Genomic DNA, 20,746 nt, shown 5'->3' with positions numbered 1-20,746 from the left:
AAACGCTGTGGTATTCTTCTTTGTATCTGGGAGTGTAGGCTCAAATCCACACACTCTGAGCATAGTGCTGGGTGGGGTAATGAACACTTTGGGACAGAGGCAGGCTCTGGGTCAGCTGGTTCATCCACTCAGTGCTGTTCTTATGCCTGGCTCTATGCTGGACAATACAGGGGACACAGTGGTGATGAAGACAGCTCCCAGCTCTGCTCTCAGGGGCTCCCAGGACAGGCCACTAGAGGGACAGTGCCAACCAAAATATCAGGCTGGGATGGGAATGCACCTCTTCTTTATCCCATTCACTGGTTGGAAACACTGCACTGTAGTTTCCCTAAGTGACTTTGCTGGGTGCTGCAGGGACACTGCAGTTCTTCCCTTTCAGAGTGGAGATAATAGGTTTTCATTAACCTAAGAACCATAACACTAGGTGGTGCACACCCGTAATCCCAGTGACTCAGGAGGTGGAGGCAGAATTGCCAGTCTAGCAACTCAGCAAGACCCTGTCTCAAAACAAAAAATAAAAAGGGTTGGAGATTGGGCTGGGATTGTGGCTCAGAGGTAGAGTGCTCACCTAGCACGTTCAAGGTCCTGGGTTCGATCCTCAGCACCACATAAAAAATATTAATAAAATAAAGGTATTGTGTCCAACTACAACTTAAAAAAAAAAAAAGGGCTGAGGAGGTAAATGAGTGGTGCAGTACCCCCCCGCCCCCCCCCCCCCAAATCACAGCTCTCATTCACTCATGTATGTTTGTACCAATAGATGGAAAGACCAGTTTGTGGTCAGCACCACCATGAGGTTCAGAGAGCTATGAGGCAGCTTAACTGGTGGCTAGACACTACCTGTTTTGAATCTTGATTCTGCCACTTGCCAGCCATGTGAGTTTTGGGGTTAGTGACTCCACTTCTTCAGGCCTCAGGGTATATGTCAAACTGGGGAGGGAGATTTGCTATGACTTGAATATATCCCTCCTAAGTTCATGTGTGAGAAACCTCATCCCCAAATTTCTGTTAATGGCATCTGCAGGTGGGTCCTTTAAGAGATAATTGGAATTAGATGAGATCTTGAGGCCCCCCTGAGAGCAGCAGCAGCTTTATAAGAGGAAGAGAAACCTGAGCTCAGCTTGCTCTGTCTTACTGTACTATGCCCTCTATACCTTGTTAAAGAAAGAGCAAGGAGCCTGTTGTGGTGGTGCATGCCTGTAATCCCAGAGACCTGGAAGGTTGAGGCAGAAGGATCGTAAGTTCAAAGCCAGCCCCAGCTACTTAGCAAGACCCTAAGCAACTTAGTGAGACCTTGTCTCAAAATAAAGAACAAAAAAGGCTGGGATGTGGCTTGGTGGTTAAATGCCCCTGGGTTTGATCCTTGGTACCAAAAAAAAAAAAAGGAGCAAGAAGGCTCTTACCAGGTGCCAGCCACACTCTTGGACTTACCAGCACACTAGAGTGCCAAATAAACCCTATTCTTTGCAAAGGTTTCAAGTATTTTGTGTAAAATGGGCTAAGACAGGGAATCTAAGTACTTCCCTTACAGGGCTGGAGAACTTGTGAATTAACACGGGTAAGGGGGTTTGCAGACCTACGTGCTCTCAGATGGGACTTGAAATACCCAGAAGACAGGGTAGGCACCTAGCCTAGGTCCTGGGACTGTCCCCTGAGGAAGTGGTACCTAACACTCTAGGGACTTGAAAGACCAGTAAGGCCAGTAGGCAGAGCATAAGGAAGAGCCTAGGACAAGCAGAGGGGAACTGAGTGGGAAGCATTTAGTTTCTGTTCTGTGAGCAGAAGCGGGGCAGAAGGGTCCAGGAAGGAGGCTCCTGCAGATGTCCAGCAAGGTCATGGTGGCTTAGAAAATGTAGTCCTTGGAGAGAAGGAGGTGGATGGCACACTCAGGTAGGCTGTGCAGGACACAGGATCTGGAGATAGGAATCAATGGGTATTTGATCTGGAAGAGACAGGCTTGGGCTTGAACTTGGGACAATGTCCAGGCTTGAATGGGAAGGGTGGGGGGACCCTGATAAAGGATCTCTAGGTGGAAAGCTCTCAGAGATTCAGCCCAGACCTTTAGGTATCACACAGAAAGAGAAGTTGGGGCACTCTTCAAATGGTGACAGATCCAAGGGGCAGTCAGGCACCCACACCCCAGCTAATTGCTGGACTCTCGTGGTCTGAGCAGCAGGGCCTGGCCACAGAGGCCAGCCCGCACCCCACCAGTGGGCACCACATACACCAGTCCGTCAGTAGCCCTTGAGGGTGAGAAGTCTGTCAGCTGTAGGTTGCTATCCCGGACTTGGTCATAGTCCCACAGCTGGTAGTGCCAACTCTTGCCCTGCTTGGAGAGAAGGAAGACAGCTCCCGGGAAGCCTTCTTCTGGTATGGATGGTGGCTGGCAGGGTACGCCAGGCTCGGGATGGAAAAGGCCAGGCAGCTCAGGGTCCTCAGTGTAGCCGAGGCTTGGCACACTCTGCACACCCAGCAGTACCCCTAGGGGATATGAAGAGATGAGTGGCAATGCCCTGATTTCTTCTCCCTCCAACCCTCCAAGGAATGTGCTGCCTCAATCCCCACGTAACAGGGAACGGAGAACAGTGGGCACACCGGTGAGCTGGATTGAGACCCGGGGCACTTGGCTTCAAAGCTGCAGACATTTTAAGTCCCACTTCCCACAAGCTCAGGGCAGGTGGCATGGTAGCACTTGACAGAGGAAACACCATCATCTCCAGCTGTCTGGGAAAGATAGGTTCAGAGAGAGAAGGTCTCAAGGCCACAGAGTCATGAAGAGGCCCAGCATATCCTCGATCTTGGCGTCCTGACATGCACAAATCTGGTCTTTCACGCAAATGGAATGGTGATGACAATAATGGTGACATTTACTGAGACTGCCAAGTGCTACTCTTGAGTTTTAGGTGGCCTTTCTATAAAGATGCCTTATGAGGTAGGTTCTACTGTCACCAATTTATAGATGGAAAACAGAGCCCCAGAGAGGTGAAGAAACTTGCCCAGAGTCACAAAGCCTAGAAGTGGCTGGGCTGGTCCCAGAGCCCAGGATGTCTGACCCTTGAGTCTGCACTCTGAGTTCCTGTTTGTGGAAATCCCAACGGCCAGCCGTCTGAGGTACCTGCTATCTGCCAGGTCTTGTACTCAGAACCCAGTGGGGATGGGTGGCCCAGCTCTGGTTCATGATGTGAGTGCATGGCCTGGCTGTGTAGGTGTCAGCACAGGAGGGAGAATGTGAGAGGGCCTGGGAAGATGCAGGGGGAGGGGCACAGGAGCAAAGGAGGGGACACTCACCTGCACACACTGCCCAGTGGGCCTTGTGGCCCTTCTTCTGACATGGTTCGTGGTTGAAGTCCTCATCATAGCTGGTGCCGGTGTTAAGGCCAAAACCATGGGACGGTCCTGAGACCCACCCTTGTCATACTTGCCCTGCTCACTCCTAGACCCTGGGATACGGGATAAGCAGGGGATATCCAGTGATAAGGTGCCGCAGGACAAGGTCTCTGTTGGGACCACCCAGGCTGCCACAGAGCAGCTCAGTTTGACAGCTCAATGTCTCCTGGGCCAGCCTGCCCATATCCGCCACTGTAGGTGAGAGCACACACAGAGATGGCTTAGCACATGCCCGGCCCCCTGTTAACAAGACCCATGTTTCTATCCCTCACCATGCCCATCTGCTCTGAGGCACAAATCCAGAAAGGGAGTCAGCCCCATGTTCATGGTCACGGTGAGGAGGTTGCAGAAGGCGAAGAGACAGGCCCGGGAAACGGAATGAGACCCTCCTCACACGTGCCTACTGCAACCCACCAACCTCCTGGTTCCTTCCTAGGAAAAGCCAATGAAGCCCGGGGCTTGGGACCCTTCCCTACCCAACTCACCAGAAAACATCTCTCCCTGGGCAGTGTAGCCTCTCTCCTTGGCTACCTGCACCAGCCTCTCCAGGGGGATGCCGCTGGGGGGTGATAGGAGAGTGCCTGCCATCCACAAAGCCACCAACCCACATCTGGAAGAGACAGGTCTTGACCCTCAACCCTTACTTCATGCCATTACTGGGCTCCCTTTACCCCTGGAGCAGGAGTGGGGAACAGGTTTGCTGCCCTGGGGGAGCTCTCCTTCCCCTTCCCAGGCCAGGCGAGGATACCTGATTCCCTGCTATGACAGAGGATAGCCCAGGCCTGAGCCCAGGGCTAGAGGGTGGGGACAGAGGTCAAGGAGGCTTATTGGGAATAGGGGCCAAAGTAGAATTAGACCAATGGACCAGGTTCATTTGTTCCCTCAATTGGAGCTCACTCGCTTGCTTGTGTGTTCCACTGTTCACTAAGCACGCCCCAGGCCCCGCAGGGCAACGTTCTCCTCTCCCTCTCCTCTCCAAGCCGGGAGTCTTCCATACTCCCAGGTGAGTCCTCAGGAAACCCAGGGAGGGCAGAACCAGGGCAGGTCCCACAATGGGGCACGTACTGAGGGCCTTCTTGGATGAGGGAGGGCAGGTCACGACAGAAGAGGATCCACTGCAAGTCACTCCGGAACCTGAAGTAGAGCCAAATGAAGGTCACAAGGGAATAGCTCTGAGGGTTCCCCTTGAGGTCCAGCTGGCAGCAGGTGGACAGGGAAGGGAACACAAGGAACAAGGCCTGAGGGCTGATCCTGGCTCAGTCACTGACTTCCTTCTCTCCTGATGAGGCACTTAATTTCACTGAGCCTCAGTTTCCTCATCTGTTTGGGGGGAATTGTTCTTTTGCCTGCTCCCTGCCTTCTCCCTAGAGTTGAAGGGCAAAGAGCAGATGTGAGGCAACTAGGAGTCAGAAAGATTTGAGGGAATATCTCAAAAGAGGTGTCTTATAGGGGCAGGGGATGTGGCTCAAGCGGTAGCGCGCTCGCCTGGCATACGTGCGGCCCGGGTTCGATCCTCAGCACCACATACCAACAAAGATGTTGTGTCTGCCGAGAACTAAAAAATAAATATTAAAAATTCTCTCTCTCTCTCACTCTCTCTTAAAAAAAAAAAAAAGAGGTGTCTTATCCCAAAATTCTGTGATATTTTCTTTTTCTTAAAGTCTGTTAAACAAGGTGAAAGTCAAGATGAAAATCTCTAAATTCATCCTTGAATAAAACCAGGTAACAACAAGCTTAAGGCCTAAGAGATCACCTTGATAATCAATTTTTGCAGGCCTGACCAGCCCCACCCTGGTTCCCAGTATGGGATGTCTCCTGGCAAAGGGGAATGACACCACAGCAGGGTGGTTAGAAGCACCACACCCCCTGCCAAAGTTCAAAGGGGCCTTTCTCTTTGCACTGTGGCTAAGTGACTTCACCACTGTAAACCTCAGTTTTCTCATCTTGGAAATGAGATGTTCTTATCTTATGGGGTTGCTGAGAGTCACAGTAACTTAATACTTAAAAACACAATAATATCTTATACATACTAATCACACACATGCACTGACAAGCAATTTTTGCATTCAATTTGCCTCACAGTGGCTTGGTTAGAAAGGGCTGGAGAGTTCAGGAGTTCCTTTGTGCATCTGGGCAAATTCTTTTTTCTCTTTTCTAAGTCATGTCCATAGGAAATGTCTAGCCCCCTTCCCTCCCCTACTGTCAGAGTCCCTGGATGCTCCCTGGGACCCTGAACTCTTCTCATGAGGCAAAGCCTCTCCTTGACTCCCTAGTGTCCTGGAAAGTCCAACTCCCTTCACAAGGCCCACCATATCCCATGTGAGCTGGTTCGCCCACCTTCCCAGGCCCATCTCTGCCCTGTGTCTGCCTGGTTAAGGAGCATTTGCAGTACCTGACTGAAAAAGAACATGTCCTCATTTAACTCTGGGCCTCTGCCCAAGCAGTACACTCTCATCATGTACTTCTTACCTGACTTGCTCAGCTATGCTGGGGTTCCCCCCTCCAGAAGCCCCCCAGTGACCTCTCAGCCTGGGTCAGGCAGTGTCTTTAGGCTCTGTCATCACAGCCCTGACCATTCCAGGCTGTGGAAAGTTCTGCCTCTGAAGTAGGCACGTTTGAGAGCAGCTTTCTTCACTGTAGGGGGGGCGCACCACTGCTGAAGGGCCTAGGCAGGGAACTAGAACCATGAGAAATGGGAAAACTGGAGAGGAGATGGGTGAAGGGACCCGGGGACAGGTGGTTTGGTCAGACCCTGGGTGGGTAGGGAGGGGCTGGAAGACCCTACCGGTCCTTGTGCAGCCTCAGGAGCCTCTTTACATCTTCTCTGCCGGTGGGGACTGGGCCCGCCTTCTCCAAGGCCTCCTTCAGGAGCTGGCTCTTCTCCAGGCCGTAGACGTGAGGGGTAGCACCCCTAGTGGCAGGAGGTGGAGGAGGCAGCGGGGGTGGTGGGGGAATATGGGACTGGAGACTACAAGGTTGGGGTAGAAAGGCCAGGTTCAAGGGACTGGGAGGTAGGGGAGGAGTTGGGACGATGCGGGCTTGAGGTTCAGGAGATCTTGGAAAAGGGATTGAGGGTTCTAGGGAAGAGGAGTATGGAGAAGTCATTTTGGGGTCTATAAGATGGGCTGAGGGGTAGAGAATAGAAGAGAGGAGGATCCTCCAAAAGGATTCTAGATTTGAAAGGTTTTAGAACTGAGTTCCAGAATCTGGGAGCTGAGTAGCAGGTCGGAAAAGATCAGGACTAAAACCTGGAACCATGGGAGGAAGAACCAGGGTTGATTTAAGCCCTGAGGTTAACTGAGGGTCAACAGTGTGGGGTTCATAAATCCAGAAACAGATTTATGGCATGGAACTGAGGTGGGTTGGGCTGCATTTCGAGGCTTATTAAGGGAAAACGTGCATGCATTATTTTATTCTCTGGGACTGGATAGGGAATTCCTGGGTCAATCTTGAGATATGGGGCGCCTGCACGGTGAGACCTAGAACCTGGGGCTAGAGAATGGAGGAATTAAGACTCTGTCCCCCCTCACATCCCAAGCCCGAGTTCAGAAGTTTGGAGCTGACCTTTGAGCCAGAGGTCAAGAGGTCAAATCAGACACTGGGTAGGGAAAATGGTCTAGTGCAGGGAAGGTCCTGGAATCAACAATTAGCAAAGTCCGTCAGTTGAGGAGAAGGCTGAGATCGGTGGCCCGACGGAATCGCGAAATCGCTGGGATAGGGAATGGCGTCTGGGAAGCAAAATTCGTCTCCTTGTGCGCGAAATGGCGTCCTCCGCGCACACAGCCTTTCCTGTGTCGTAGGGCAAAACGCGCGGCGCGTGCCCACCCCTTTGGTGATCACGTGACACAAGACACACGGCTGCAGGGAAGAGGTGGGACTTTCAAAGGACTGCCTCCGGAAGAGACTAGGGCACGAGCCGCGTCCGGATTGGCAAAAAGCTCTGACGTTCGCTGATTGGTCTGTAGGCTCTCCTTGCAGAGGGGCGGGACTTTTCTGTTGAGGCGGGAACCCAAGTGTGGTTTTGATTGGCAAGTTCAGGGCCCAGGGACGACGCTTCCTCCAATTGGTCGAACTACTGAATTTCCCGGCAGGGATTGGATCGCATAAAAGGAAAGGCGGAGCCAGAAGAGGAATCTTTGTGGTCTGGTTTGAAGAACGTACCTGGTGCCACTTGGGGGACTTGAGGCCCTGTCGGTAAGTTTCTTTCGGGCCCAAGCGGCTATGGGCGCCAGGAAGGCGGGCGGAGCACTTGGCGTCCGGTATTTCCCGCACCTCGGTTGAGGAAGCGTTCTCGCTGTGCGAGGCCAGGATGTCTGAAAGCTTCCCTGCTTTCTTAAACTGGCTCTTACATCCGGGTTTCCCCTCGGACCGTCCTTTGGGTGCGTGAGCCAATGGGAATTGCCACTTGGGACGCTCCGCCTGCCGGGCCGCGTAGAGCATCCCGGGATTCGTAGTAAATTTCTCGAGATTTCTCAGCACGCGGGCTGGAGGAGCGGAATCCCTGGCTCGCATTGTTGCCCAAGCTGTGCCTTCACCCCCCAACTCCTGTCTTACCTGACTTCCTCTTGGAAGGAAGATCCCTGAGTAGAGTCTTTTCTCTCCGTTCGGGAGAAAAGATTTGGAAAAACCCAAGTCTTAACTCACCCTTTTCCTTCTTTAAGCCGTACCTCGGTACCTCTCTCCATGGCAGTTCCCGAGACGCGCCTCAACCACACTATTTATATCAACAACCTCAATGAGAAGATCAAGAAGGATGGTGAGTGCTCGCGATGCGCTGGACCATGGTCTATGGCGCATGAGCTGGTCCCTTTCCACCTTAAGTACCTGCTTCTCTTTCTCCGTCTTCTTCAGACAAACGAATAAGTTAACTCCGTGGTCTTTCTACATACTGCTTCCTGTGTCTTCTGCATACATGTAACACTCTTCCCTGTAACCGGTCGCTCTTGATAATCCTTTAAAATTTTAGTTTACAGGACTCCCCCTCCAGGAAGCCCTCCTGGATCCACTCTCCCATCACGTGGCTGCCACTGATTTCCCATAGGTCCTGGGTGTGCCCACTCAAGCCAGGATCACTCTACAGTCATGCTGTCTTCCCTCTGGCCTGTAAGCTCTGTAAGGGCTGATACTGAGGTTGTCTTGGTCATTTGTGGAAATATATATTACTGATGGTTAACACTCTGAACCAGGGACTAATTTATGTACTTGTGTAATTCTTAATTATTTTTAATTTTCAAAATAGACCTGTAGGAGGGCACTACTGTCATTCCCATTTCTGAGACTGGGAAAGTGAGAGTTAACTTTATTTTTTTAAATATTTTTTTAGTTGTGTATGGACTCCGTGCCTTTATTTGTTTTTATGTGGTGCTAGGATTGAACCCAGTGCCTCACACTTGTGAGGCAGGTGTTCTGCCACTGAATCACAACCCCAGCCTAGGAATTTAGTTTTTTTTTTTTTTTTGAACCAGGGATTGAACTCAGGGGCACTCGACCACTGAGCCCCATCCCAGCCCCTCTTAGAGACAGGGTCTCACTGAGTTGTTTAGTGCCTTGCTTTTTGCTGAGGCTAGTTTTGAACTCACCATCCTTCTGTCTCAGCCACTGGGACTCCAGAGCCACTGGGATTGCAGGTGTGCGCCACCATGCCCAGGACTGAAAGTGAGAGTTAACTTTATTTTTTTAAATATTTTTTTAGTTGTGTATGGACTCCGTGCCTTTATTTGTTTTTATGTGGTGCTAGGATTGAACCCAGTGCCTCACACTTGTGAGGCAGGTGTTCTGCCACTGAATCACAACCCCAGCCTAGGAATTTAGTTTTTTTTTTTTTTTTGAACCAGGGATTGAACTCAGGGGCACTCGACCACTGAGCCCCATCCCAGCCCCTCTTAGAGACAGGGTCTCACTGAGTTGTTTAGTGCCTTGCTTTTTGCTGAGGCTAGTTTTGAACTCACCATCCTTCTGTCTCAGCCACTGGGACTCCAGAGCCACTGGGATTGCAGGTGTGCGCCACCATGCCCAGGACTGAATTAATCAGTTCTTGAAATCAGAAAGACACTTCCACTTTCTTTAGTACATTTTCACCTTTATTTATTTATTTTATTCTTTATTTTGTTTATTCATTTTTATGCTTTGCTGAGCTTGGAACCCAGTGCCTTACATGTGCAAGGCAAGCCTTCTGCCACTGAATCACAACCCCCATCCAATTTTCACCTTCTTTGAATCTTATTTCCTATACCTGAAAACTGGGCAAAATCATAACTTTCTTTGAATGAATGTTTTGGGATCAGATTAACTAAACCTTTGCGTAGTGCTTCATTTCATGGTACCCAGCAGTTAGTGGGGATGGAATAAAAGCTGTTATTAAACGGACTTGGGTGGCACACCGCTGTAATCCCAGCCACTTGGGAAACTGAGGCAGGAGGATTGCCAGGTTTGAGACCAGCCTCAGCAATGTTCAATCCTTGGTACAAACAACAAAAACAAAAAAAACTCATGACTTCCAGAGAAATTTTAGGAGAACCAAAGAATGTCACTGGGATTAATAAGAGATTACCAACAAAATTTTTGTTAAACCAAAACAAGGGCTGGGTGGTTTCCGTGCCTATAATCTCAGCAACTCTGGAGGCTGGGGGCAGGAGGATTACAGGTTTGAGGCCAACTTGAGCAACTTAGTGAGGCCCTGACTCAAAACAAATTTTTAGAAAGGACTAGGGATATAATCTCTTTGAAGTACTTGTCTACCTCTGGGTTCAGTCCCCAGTGCTGTAAAACCCACTAAAACCTAGGAATGAGGCTGGGGTTTATAGCTCAGTTGGTAGAGTGCTTGCCTCACATACACAAGGCCCTGGGTTCAATCCTCAGCAACACACACACACACACACACACACACACTCTCTCTCTCTCTCTCTCTCTCTCTCAAAACACCTAGGAATGTAAATTCCATGTATACTTTCAGAATGTCATGCTCATCCTGTACTGCACAGTGCTGTGGACTCACTGGTGACCAGGAGTCCTGGTTCTGCACCACTAGTCTTTGACAGCTCAAAGTTGGGAGGGCCATTATGGGGGTGGGAGGCACAAGCAGAGTGGAAAGCTGGGATTGGAAGCCTAGAAAAGAGGTAGATTCATTTGGCTTGATAGGAAATATTTTGGAAGAACTTTCCAGGTAGAGGAAGTGGTATGTATGTTACCATGAGATAGAAGAGTGTGTCATATTTGCACCAGGATGTGCAAATGTCTAGGGTGAAAGAGCCTGAAGCATTCTGGGAATTACAGGTAGTTTGGATCTGAGGCTTAGAGGCCTGTGAATATTGGAGAAACTTCCCAGTGAGCAGCACACTGATGGCTTAGGGCTCTGGCCGTGGGGAGGGAGGTGTGGAACTTTATTCTGAGGGTGTTGGGAAGCCAGGCTAGGCAGCTCCTTGTCTTGGTTGTGTCACTTATAGAATGTCTTCCTGCCTGGAAGGCAGACTTGAATGGGCAGGAGTAGAGGCAGAAGAGAGATAAGTTCAGAGGCCAGGGGAATGAGGGATGTCTAGACTGCCTCAGGGGATGGAACATGGAGAGGAAAACCAGAAATGCCCCCACCAGGGGAATTTTTGGCAGATTGCTTCAAAACATCCTTGACCCTTGTCTCCCCCAGCACACACACAGCTGTGTCTCTGGCACTTTTTTTTTTGCCTAAGACCTTGTTACAGTTTTCACAAGAGGGTTCCTGTGTTTTGTTCAAGTCCCACTTGCTGTAAAGCAAGACAGTTTGCTGGGGAGGTGTTTGGGGGACCTGGTTCAAATGGAATTGGGTTGTGGAGCTGGTGCTGTCACGTTCTCAGCACTGTCAGTGTTGGATCCTGTGAGAGCCTGTTTTACCTTATTTATTTGTATGAGGGGCTAAATTGAACCCAGTGCCTTCCACATGGTAGGCAAGGCTGTACCACTGAGCCCCCGCCCAGCTCTTTAGTGAGGATTTATGAAGTAATTTCCATGTAACATTTCGCAGTATGTTTTTCTTTTTGGTATCCAGAATTGAACTGAGGGGCACTTGACTAGACCTATTTTGTGTCTTATTTAGAGACAGGGTCTCACTGAGTTGCTAAGTGCCTCGCTTTTGCCAAGGCTGGCTTTGAATTCACAATCCTCCTTCCTCAGCCTCCCAAGCTGCTGGGGTTACAGGCATGTGCCTGGCTTTTTTTTTTTTTTTTTTTTTTTTTTTTTTGTACCAGGGATTGAATCCGGGGCCACTTAACCACTGAGTCAGACCTTTTTTCGACATTAATTAGAGACAGGGTCTTGCTAGTTGCTTAGGGCCTCTCCAAGTTGCCAAGGCTGGCTTTGAACGGGTCATCCTTCTGCTTCAGACTCCCGAGCCACTGGATTACGGGCGTGTGCCGACATTATATGGTATTTTTACCCATCTATGTTTGTGTGCTAGACGAACTAGGCATGGAGAGACTGCAGCAAACAACTCAAGAGTGGCCTGTAGCTGTGAAGACAGTGAGTAAACATTAGGTCAGGAGTTGGAAAATGTCATGAACTAAAGGCAAATAGGATAAGATGAGGGGCAGGAGGAGGGACACAGAGTGATGTGTTGACACGGTGGTCAGAGAAGGCTTCTAGGAAGTGGCAACATTTCTGTTGAGACCTGAATGACTAGAAGGAGGCATCCGTGGAAACATCTGAAGAAGGTAGTTTCTTTCTCCAGCTAGTGCAGATGCCTGGTGGTAGATGGGTGTGTTTGTCTTGAGAAAGGGCTGGGAGACCAGTGTGACTGGAGGCTTGGGGGTGAGCTGGCATTTGGGCAGACATGAGTTTGGGAGACTTACCAGGATGGCATTGAGAGGGCCTGTGTCAGGATGTGAGTGGCAACGGAAAGAAGTGCCTGTCTTTAAGGAGCACTGTGCACTGGGTATTCCTCCTGGCAGCTCAGCAGGCAGGTGTCGTGAGGTCCACTTCTTGTAGAAGAACGTACTCAGTCACTTGAGTGGTCCTTGGCAGGCTGCTGCTCTTGTTGGGGGTCTTCAGAGTTTACTGCCTGTGGCATTCTGGGTACCTTCTCAGTTGGCCTTGCGCCTGGGCCGTGCCTCTCTGAAAATAGAAGCTCTCCATCACTCTTTTTTTTCCTGACTGCAGAGCTGAAGAAGTCCCTGTATGCCATTTTCTCCCAGTTTGGCCAGATCCTGGATATTCTGGTGTCGCGGAGCCTCAAGATGAGAGGACAGGCCTTTGTTATCTTCAAGGAGGTCAGCAGTGCCACCAATGCCCTGCGATCCATGCAGGGTTTCCCCTTCTATGACAAGCCCATGGTGAGCACTCCGGCACAGCAGTTATGTATCTATGGGTTATGTGTGTTTGTGGGTGTGGTAAGTCCAGGCAGATCCTGTGGGAGGCAGTGGGCACCAGGAACTGGTGGGCTCCTGTTCCTTCTGTCCAGAGAAGACAGAGTGTTGAAGCCTACTACTCATAACTTCTGGGTGTGAGCCTGGTGTCACATCTTCTAGTTACTTTTTCAAGCATCTCAGATGGTTTGTTTGGTACGAGGCATTGAACCTGGAGCACGTTACTATGGAAATACATCCCTTTTTTTTATTTTGAGCCAGTTGCAAGAATGGCCTCAAATTCGTGATTCTCTTGCTTTGGCCTCTCACATAGCTGGGGTTACAGGAGTGCACCACAACTCAGGCTTAGGAATTGATTTTTGAGGACTTAAAATTATGAATGTTTTTGTGTCATTCCTTCTCTCACATTTTTTCCAAGTCACTACTTGGAGCATATGAAGCACTCAGGTATGTGTGAGTTGTCAGAAAGTGCTGTTGTCTCTATCTTCAAAACTACCAGTGGCCTGCTTCTCATCCCTCCCTCCCTGTTGCTGGCCTGTCCTAAACACCCCCTTCCCTCATCAGGACAACAATGGTGGTCTGCTTACTAAGCTCCCTGCTTTTTTCTTTTTCTTTTTTTTTTTAAAATTTTTTATTTTGGTACCGGGGATTGAACTCAGGGCACTGAGCCACATCCCCAGACCAATTTTGTATTTTATTTAAGGGCAGGGTCTCACTGAGTTGCTTAGTGCCTCTCCCTTTCTGAGGCTGGCTTTGAACTCGAAATCCTCCTGCCTCAGCCTTCCAAGCCTCTGGGATTACAGGTGGGCACCACTGCTTCTGGCCTAGGCTCCCTGCTTTGATCCCTGTTTTCCACAGGCCATTCTCTACCACCACCATCCTTTTTTTGAGGTGCTGGGGATGGAACCCAGGCCTTGCACGTGCTAGGCAAGTTCCCTAACACTGAGCTACATCTCCAGCCCCACAGCCTCTGTTTTATGACAGTGAGGGCTTGTCACTGTTCTTACAATACTCCTAGCTGTCATCTTTCTAAGAAAACACAAAGCCTTCACTGTGGTCCCCAGTTGACCTTATGACGTTTCCTCCTCATCTCTTGAGCCTCTTTGCTATTCCTGGAACACACCACAGAGGCCTTAGCTCTTTGTATGGCTGTTCCTTTGCTAGAAGGCTCTATTACCAGATGTCCTTATGGCTCATTCCCTGCCTTCCTTTCTGTCTGTGCACAAGTTAGTGCAATCTTGGTACAGAGGTGGCATTCCTGGCTATTCTCTCTGAAAATTCCCTTTTCAACAATGACAACCCCATCTCAGTTCATGTTTGACTCTTCACTGTACCTTCATTCACTGAGAATGCACCATCTGGGCAGGGCTTTTGTCTGCTCTGCTCACCGCTGTGCTCTCAGAGCCTAAAATGGGGCCTGATGTGCAGTGGGTTCTCTGCAGGCAGCGGCATGAATCAGATTTAGCCTGGATGACTGATCCTCCTTGCGGCTGGAACTCCCCTGCATAGTGCTTGTGTCCTAGCTTTGCCTTCTCAGGCTGTCTTTGGCCTGATACTCGGGGCTGTCCCATCTCTCTTTAAAAATACCAATAACTTATTTTCTGAGCAGTTGCTGTGTCTAGTTCTTATAGCAATCCTTCCATGTGGGGAATTCCATAATCCCCATTTTATAGATGAATATTGAGGCAATTCTTTTTTTTTTTTTTTTTTAAGTGGTGTTAGATTTCAAACCCTGGGCCTCAAGCATGCTAGGCAAGTGCTCTGCTCTTAAAATTGAACCTAGGCAATGTGGCTCTGAAATCCCCGCCCTTAATCTTTCTGTTCTCTGTTTGGTAGCGTATCCAGTATGCCAAGACTGATTCAGATATCATTGCCAAGATGAAGGGCACCTTTGTGGAGAGGGACCGCAAGCGGGAGAAGAGGAAGCCCAAGAGCCAGGAGACCCCAGCTGCCAAGAAAGCTGTGCAGGGTGGGGCGGCTGCTCCCGTGGTGGGAGCTGTCCAGGGGCCTGTCCCGGTAAGCAGGGCACAGAGACGCATCCCTCTCATCACTAGGCCTTTCACATGGCCTGACATGGGGACAGGGTGGGGTATGTTCTCCCTGTGGGGACTCGGATGCTTCCATTTCATTTTCTTACAGAGATTGTTGTCTTTTGGTGGTGTTGAAATTCCTAATCTCTCCCTACTTGATTGTTTCTGAAGATCTTTTTCCATGCCTGTCATCTAACTTCTCTCCTTGACCTTGATTTTAATGTCTGTATCTTTTTGGGGGGCAGGGGTAGTATTTGGGATTGAACTCAGGGGTGCTCTACCACTGAGCTACATCCCCACCCTTTTTTATTGAGACAGGATTTTGTTAAGCCCTGAAGCTGGCCTTGAACTCGTTATCCTTCTATCTCAGCCTCCTGAGTTGCTGGGATTGTAGGCCTGTACCACCATGCCTGGCTTTCTCATCCCTTTTTAATTTTTATTCTGAGACAGGGTTTTGCTAAGTTGCTGAATCTGGCCTCAAATTTGATCCTTGTCTCAGTCTCCTGAGTAGCTGGAATTACAACATCACCTATTATGTGTCTTTTTAAGTCACCAGTTATGTAGAAAATCCAAAAGAATCTACTGACTGTTGGGACAAATAAATGAATTTAATTTGGAAAGGTTGCTGAATATAAGATCCATGTGAAAAAAGTTCTATTTCTATGTGCTTATAACAAAGTTCATATTGAAAAATAGCACCAAGGGAAAAACGCATAAAACTGCTACCTGAAACAACAGAACGTTGCTGGGAGAAATAGGAGACTTCAGCCACGGATGAGAAGACTCAGTGCCATATTGTTAAGAGATTGGTTCTCTCTACACTTGATCTAAGTACTTTTTGTTGTTGTTTGTTTGTTTTGGGTACCAGAGATTGAACCCTTGACCATTGAGCCACATCTCTAGCCCTATTTTGTGTTTTATTTAGAGACAGGGTCTCACTGAATTACTTGGCGCCTCACTTGCTGAGGCTGGCTTTGAACTCACGATCCTCCTGCTTTAGCTTTGCGAGCCGCTTGGATTACTGGTGTGCGCCACTGTGCCCAGATGATCTAAGAGTATTAAACACAATTGCTGCAGTCCAAATCCCAGTAAGAGGTTAGTAGACAATGCTTGGAAAGGCCAGGCCAAGGCAGGCAAGATGATTAAAGCTGGGGCAGAAGACTTGTGAAGTTGCAGCGATCGAGATGATGTACTGTTGGCAAAATAGTAGAAAGATGGACCAGTGGGTGGAACAAGGTCTAGAAATAGTCACACACGTTGGCCACTTGATGTATGATGAGGGTGCCATTGCAGTTCAGTGGAACTTATTTTTTTCCCAGTAAGTGATGTTGGGCAGTTGGATCTGTAAGAGAAAAGAATTATTGTCCCCTCATATATAAAAGGTAGTTTCAGCTGAGCCAAAGACCTGAATGTGACAACTAACAGAAGAAGAGTTAAGAAAACAGGAAAATGTCCTCCTGACTTTGAGGCTGAAAAGCGGGAGCATCCTGTTTTCTAACAGGATGCCAAAAGTGCTGACACAAAAGAAAGGATGAGTGAACCGACCCCTTCTTAGATCTCCATGTCTCTCTGGCCCTCAGAGTCTTATGGTGCTCAGGCTGTGTCACGTTTTATCTGGAGTCGGTGATGGTGTCTTGAGTCTCTGTTGGGCTTTTCCGTTGTTACCAGTCTCTTGGGGGCCTAGCCTTCCCTCCATATTTGACTTCTAAGGTTGGAGGCTTGCTCTGGGCTACACTGTGTGTTGTGTGCCCTGGGCTGGCTCCCACTTCACCTCTCTGGCAACCATTTGTATCTTCCCTGACCGTCTCTTTCCATTGCTGTCTTCCATGCCCACCCCACCTTTCTTTTTCTGTGGTGCTGGGGATGCATGCCGGAGCCTGTTCATGCTAAAGCAAAGGCTCTACCACTGAGCCACATTCCAGCCCTCCATTATCTTTGTTTCTCCTCAAGTCTCTGGGTCTGTTTCTTTATTTAGTTTTTGTTTCTTAGAAGCGAAAGTACAGGGTGCTCCTTTGCATGTTTCTACACCTTTGAGTTCACAGTTGTTTGCATTTCCGCCTCAGTCTTGTTTTCTATTTATATATCTGTAAACAAGGTTGGGTCCCACTAATTTTTATACCTTAAAAATTCTTTTAGAAAATTTGTTTTCTGATGTACTATTGCCCTTGAACCCAGGTCCCTTTTGCTCCATCTGGTATCTTGGTGCCTTTTTTTTGGCCTCCTCCTCTTTTATTTCTTACCTACAGGGTTTCTTCTAATAGCCTTTGCTCCTTTGTCTCCTGCGGGCACTGTAGCCGTGCCTTCTCCTGTCCTCAGTCCTGCTCTCTTTCTCCACAGGGCATGCCTCCAATGACTCAGGCACCCCGCATCATGCACCACATGCCGGGCCAGCCTCCCTACATGCCACCCCCTGGCATGATCCCACCACCAGGCCTTGCACCAGGCCAGATCCCACCAGGGGCCATGCCCCCACAACAGCTTATGCCAGGGCAGATGCCACCTGCCCAACCTGTAAGTGTTCAGTCCCTCCAGGGTTTCATGTGAAATATAGGATAGAAGGGGACCGTGCAGGGGCTGCTATAGATTGGGTGGTTTGGGCAGACTCCCAAGGGGTTGGTACTGAAGCAGAGATACCTCAGTAGTGAGCTCATAGCAATGGGCTTGGACCCTGGGGTAGAGAGGAATTGGCATGTTTGGTGGAGGTCTGGTAAGGCAGGTCGAAGCTGGAGCGGTGCCCAGCATCTAGGGTCATTTTGTGAACTTCTGTCGAGCACCTGCTCGTGTACCAGCGCTTATGCTGTACTCAAGGGATAGGTCAGTGGCCAAAACAAAAACCTCTGCTGTTTTATGGCCTGCAGTTTGTAGGGGTACAGGGTGTTGGTAGAGACGCAACAGCATGTTTCAGAGGTGCTAGACAGAATTCAAGCAGTGGGAGGGGTGGTGAGTAGAGGGCAATGCCATGGATCCCTCCAGTCCACTCAGCACTTCATGCTCATGGGCTTCCTTTCCTCTCCTGCAGCTTTCCGAGAATCCACCAAATCACATCTTGTTCCTTACCAATCTGCCAGAGGAGACCAACGAGCTCATGCTGTCCATGCTTTTCAACCAGTAAGTAGGGCTAGTAGCTGGGCTAGAGCTAGAGGGTGATGGCCAGAAGGTGTCTCCAGGGGAGTGGGTCTTGGAATTGTGCTGGCAGAGCCCCAAGCCAGCTCAGGCTTGGCAGTAGGGATAGCAACTGAAGATGGAGGAGGAGGAGGAGGAGGAAGCCAAAGCTGGTGATGAGACAGATTGGGTAACCATGGCCAGTGCACATTGGCCTTTGTCAGCCCAGGCTTTGGTTCATTTTTCTAATCTTTAAAATGGAAAAGTGGATGAGATTGATGTTCAGCCGTGCAAGGTGTATATAAAACGATAGCAAGACCTCATTGATCACTGTCTAGCTGACAAAAAGGTGGAGGTGGAGGTGTGTGAACCCTGATGCGATGCTGAGGAGGACGAGACTGTGTGGCCATCAGGTGGAGCAACTGTTAAACAGGTGTCGAGGATGTGGGCGAGTTCACCTAGTGGTTCTGCTTTGTGTGTCCCACAGAAAGTCTTGAAAACAAGTCAGTTCCTAGTAGCTGTGAAGGGGGTAATCGTCACAGTGTCACCGTGGAGAGTAGGAGGCAGCCCTAAAGACGGGATGGCTCATGCCGATACTTACCATGGCCTACAGTGTGGCCATTTAGAGAAGTGGAGACAGCAATGTAATAGTTGCTTTATGATAATGCTGAGGAATTTTTGAGAAACTGAACAAAATTGAAACAATACCACTTGTATGCCATGTCCATAAAACAGTGTGTATTTTGTGAAAATACTGGTGGAAGAAGATGCCCGGTAAACTGAGGAGGGTTTTCTAGCGGAGAAGGCAGTAAGGAATGAGAAAAGGGAGATTAAAGCAGCAGCATATCAGCGAATTGGAAAAGTGAGAGTAGCGATTCTTTTCGAAGCTGGAAGTGGGTTGTGATGGGGGAAGGATGGGGTTTCGGCATTTGGTGTCGTCATCAAGGTTGTGGTTTCCCGGGTGTCATGTTAAGATTTTTCATTAAGCAGCTTGTTTACATTGGGTTTCTCAGCTCAGTGCTGCATGTTCTGTATGGGCTACTCCTTTGTCGTGGGGGCCTGTCCTGAGCATTGTAAGATGTTCAGCATCTTCCTGGCCTCTGCACTCTACCTGCCAAAATGTTAGGGGGACATGTCTGAGGTCTGTCATTTCCTTCTCTCAGGTTCCCTGGCTTCAAGGAGGTCCGCTTGGTCCCTGGGCGGCATGACATCGCCTTTGTGGAGTTTGACAACGAGGTGCAGGCAGGGGCAGCTCGGGATGCCCTCCAGGGCTTTAAGATCACCCAGAACAACGCCATGAAGATCTCCTTTGCCAAGAAGTAGCACCTTTTCCCTAGGCCTATCCTTACCCCTGTTCTGGGGCTGTCCCTTCCCCCTTGGCTCAGCCCCTGAAGGTAAGTCCCCCTTTGGGGGCCTTCTCAGAGCCGTGTGTGAGTGCGTGGTCGCCACACAGCATTGTACCCAGAGTCTGTCCCCAGACATTGCACCTGGCGCTGTAAGGCTGGAATTAAAGTGGTTTTTTGAGGTTTGGTTTTTCGCAACCGTTTGTCTCTTTATTTTCTTGCTTTCCATGGTTCCCTTCTCTCCACATCAGCACATCATGGGCTTTTGGACCTCTTGGCATTTTGGGGTTTGCAAACTTGGGGAAACACACAGTAGTATAATAATGTTATCCAGTCTTAAGTACTGCTTTGGCAATTTTCTGTTGTCTCAAGTCAGCGTTTGGGGCAAGAAGTAGAAATGGAGGACTGCCATGTACTGGCAGGTTGTGTATTGCACAAGGATGCACCTCCAGCGACACACCATTTTATCTGGATGTCATCTCCCGCTTAGGCTTTAAGCCTAATTCTGCTCCTGCTTTGCTCTCTCCATTAAAGAGGAATGTCTTCCTGCTTCCACAGGCAGGAAGATTGTAAGATCAAAGCCAGCCTGAGCATCTTAGCAAGACTTTGTCTTAAAAATAAAAAAGGGCTGGGGATATAGCTCAGTTGTAGAGTGCTCCAAAAAAAGTCTGTTAGAAGTGACAAAGTAAGTGGGTGCAGTGGTGCACAACTGTAATCCTACTTTGGAGACTGAGGCAGGAGGATCCCAAATTGAAGGCTGGCCAGGGCAACGTAGCAAGACCCTGTCATTAAATAAAAAGGACTGGGATGTGGCTCAGTGGTAGAGCATTTGCCTGACAAGCGTGAGGCTCCCCAACACTTAAAAAAAAAAAAAAAATTGAAGTCGTGCATCGTCAAATGCGGAATTTTTCCTGTGTGGTCTGAAGAGGAAGAAGAGAGGGATTACCATCTTTGTTAAATGATGCAGTGTTACTGCAGCAGGTCAGTGGAGACATCTCACCTACCACTTTGGGCACCACAGCCTAGTGGCTATGATTTGTGGCTTTTGTGGCCAACCAGTCCTGGTTTCCACTCTGGGAAGTCCCTGTTACCCCATGTGCAATTGATGTCCCTCCCCTGAGCTTCATTTTCTTCCTATGTGAAGAGGAATCCTGTTAATACTGCAATAAGGCTAGTACTCACTCTCCTCCCAAAACCCACACATTCACATACACACTTATGCTACCAGGTACTTAGCAAGCACCCAAATCAGCATTTTTGCTTAGTAGTACCTATTAGGTACTAAATAAACACTTTAGATTCTAGAGTTAGAGAATGTAATGAAATAAGTAGATGAGCTAGTTTCAAGTATTCTAATGGAAGCACAAGTGCTGGGGTGGGGTAGCAGGACTGGGAACAGTTGTGGGTGTCAAGAAAAGGCCCTCTGAAGAAGGTGTATCTGAGTAGAAGTGACTTAGGCTCATGGCCTGTGGTGATGGGTGCTGGGTTTGTAGAAATGGCTGAAGCCATTTGACAGACTCCTCCCTGACTACAAGCTTGTTTTTTGTCCTGCCTC

At 49.1% G+C, this 20,746-nt stretch overlaps 2 protein-coding genes across 6 annotated transcripts; one reads left to right on the top strand and one right to left on the bottom strand.

Annotated features, from left to right (window-relative positions):
* Window position 1: 1 nt before the first annotated feature.
* ACTMAP (actin maturation protease) lies at window positions 2-7,181 on the bottom strand. 4 transcript variants are annotated; one of them, XM_081273985.1, is made up of 7 exons: window positions 6,952-7,177; window positions 6,173-6,298; window positions 4,453-4,521; window positions 3,873-3,997; window positions 3,450-3,579; window positions 3,289-3,359; window positions 2-2,481 (listed from the first exon to the last, which is right to left on the bottom strand). In XM_081273985.1, exons 4-7 carry the CDS (start codon window positions 3,973-3,975, stop codon window positions 2,144-2,146), a joined length of 642 nt encoding a protein of 213 aa, XP_081130111.1. In that variant the 5' UTR covers window positions 3,976-3,997; window positions 4,453-4,521; window positions 6,173-6,298; window positions 6,952-7,177; the 3' UTR covers window positions 2-2,143. The 4 variants fall into 4 exon arrangements, with proteins under 4 accessions (XP_081130111.1, XP_081130109.1, XP_081130112.1 ...); XM_081273983.1 differs by having other exon boundaries at window positions 6,173-7,181; XM_081273986.1 differs by lacking the exon at window positions 6,173-6,298 and having other exon boundaries at window positions 6,952-7,178.
* A 267-nt stretch (window positions 7,182-7,448) lies between these two features.
* SNRPA (small nuclear ribonucleoprotein polypeptide A) lies at window positions 7,449-19,389 on the top strand. 2 transcript variants are annotated; one of them, XM_081273988.1, is made up of 8 exons: window positions 7,449-7,581; window positions 8,049-8,143; window positions 12,511-12,683; window positions 13,496-13,519; window positions 14,553-14,732; window positions 17,084-17,257; window positions 17,766-17,854; window positions 19,012-19,389. In XM_081273988.1, exons 2-8 carry the CDS (start codon window positions 8,071-8,073, stop codon window positions 19,169-19,171), a joined length of 873 nt encoding a protein of 290 aa, XP_081130114.1. In that variant the 5' UTR covers window positions 7,449-7,581; window positions 8,049-8,070; the 3' UTR covers window positions 19,172-19,389. The 2 variants fall into 2 exon arrangements, with proteins under 2 accessions (XP_081130114.1, XP_081130115.1); XM_081273989.1 differs by lacking the exon at window positions 13,496-13,519.
* Window positions 19,390-20,746: the final 1,357 nt, after the last annotated feature.

Source organism: Spermophilus citellus, assembly GCF_964194105.1.
Source record: "Spermophilus citellus genome assembly, chromosome: 18".
In the NCBI taxonomy this organism is placed as follows: Eukaryota; Metazoa; Chordata; class Mammalia; order Rodentia; family Sciuridae; genus Spermophilus; species Spermophilus citellus.
This window is presented reverse-complemented; position numbering and strand designations above follow the sequence as displayed.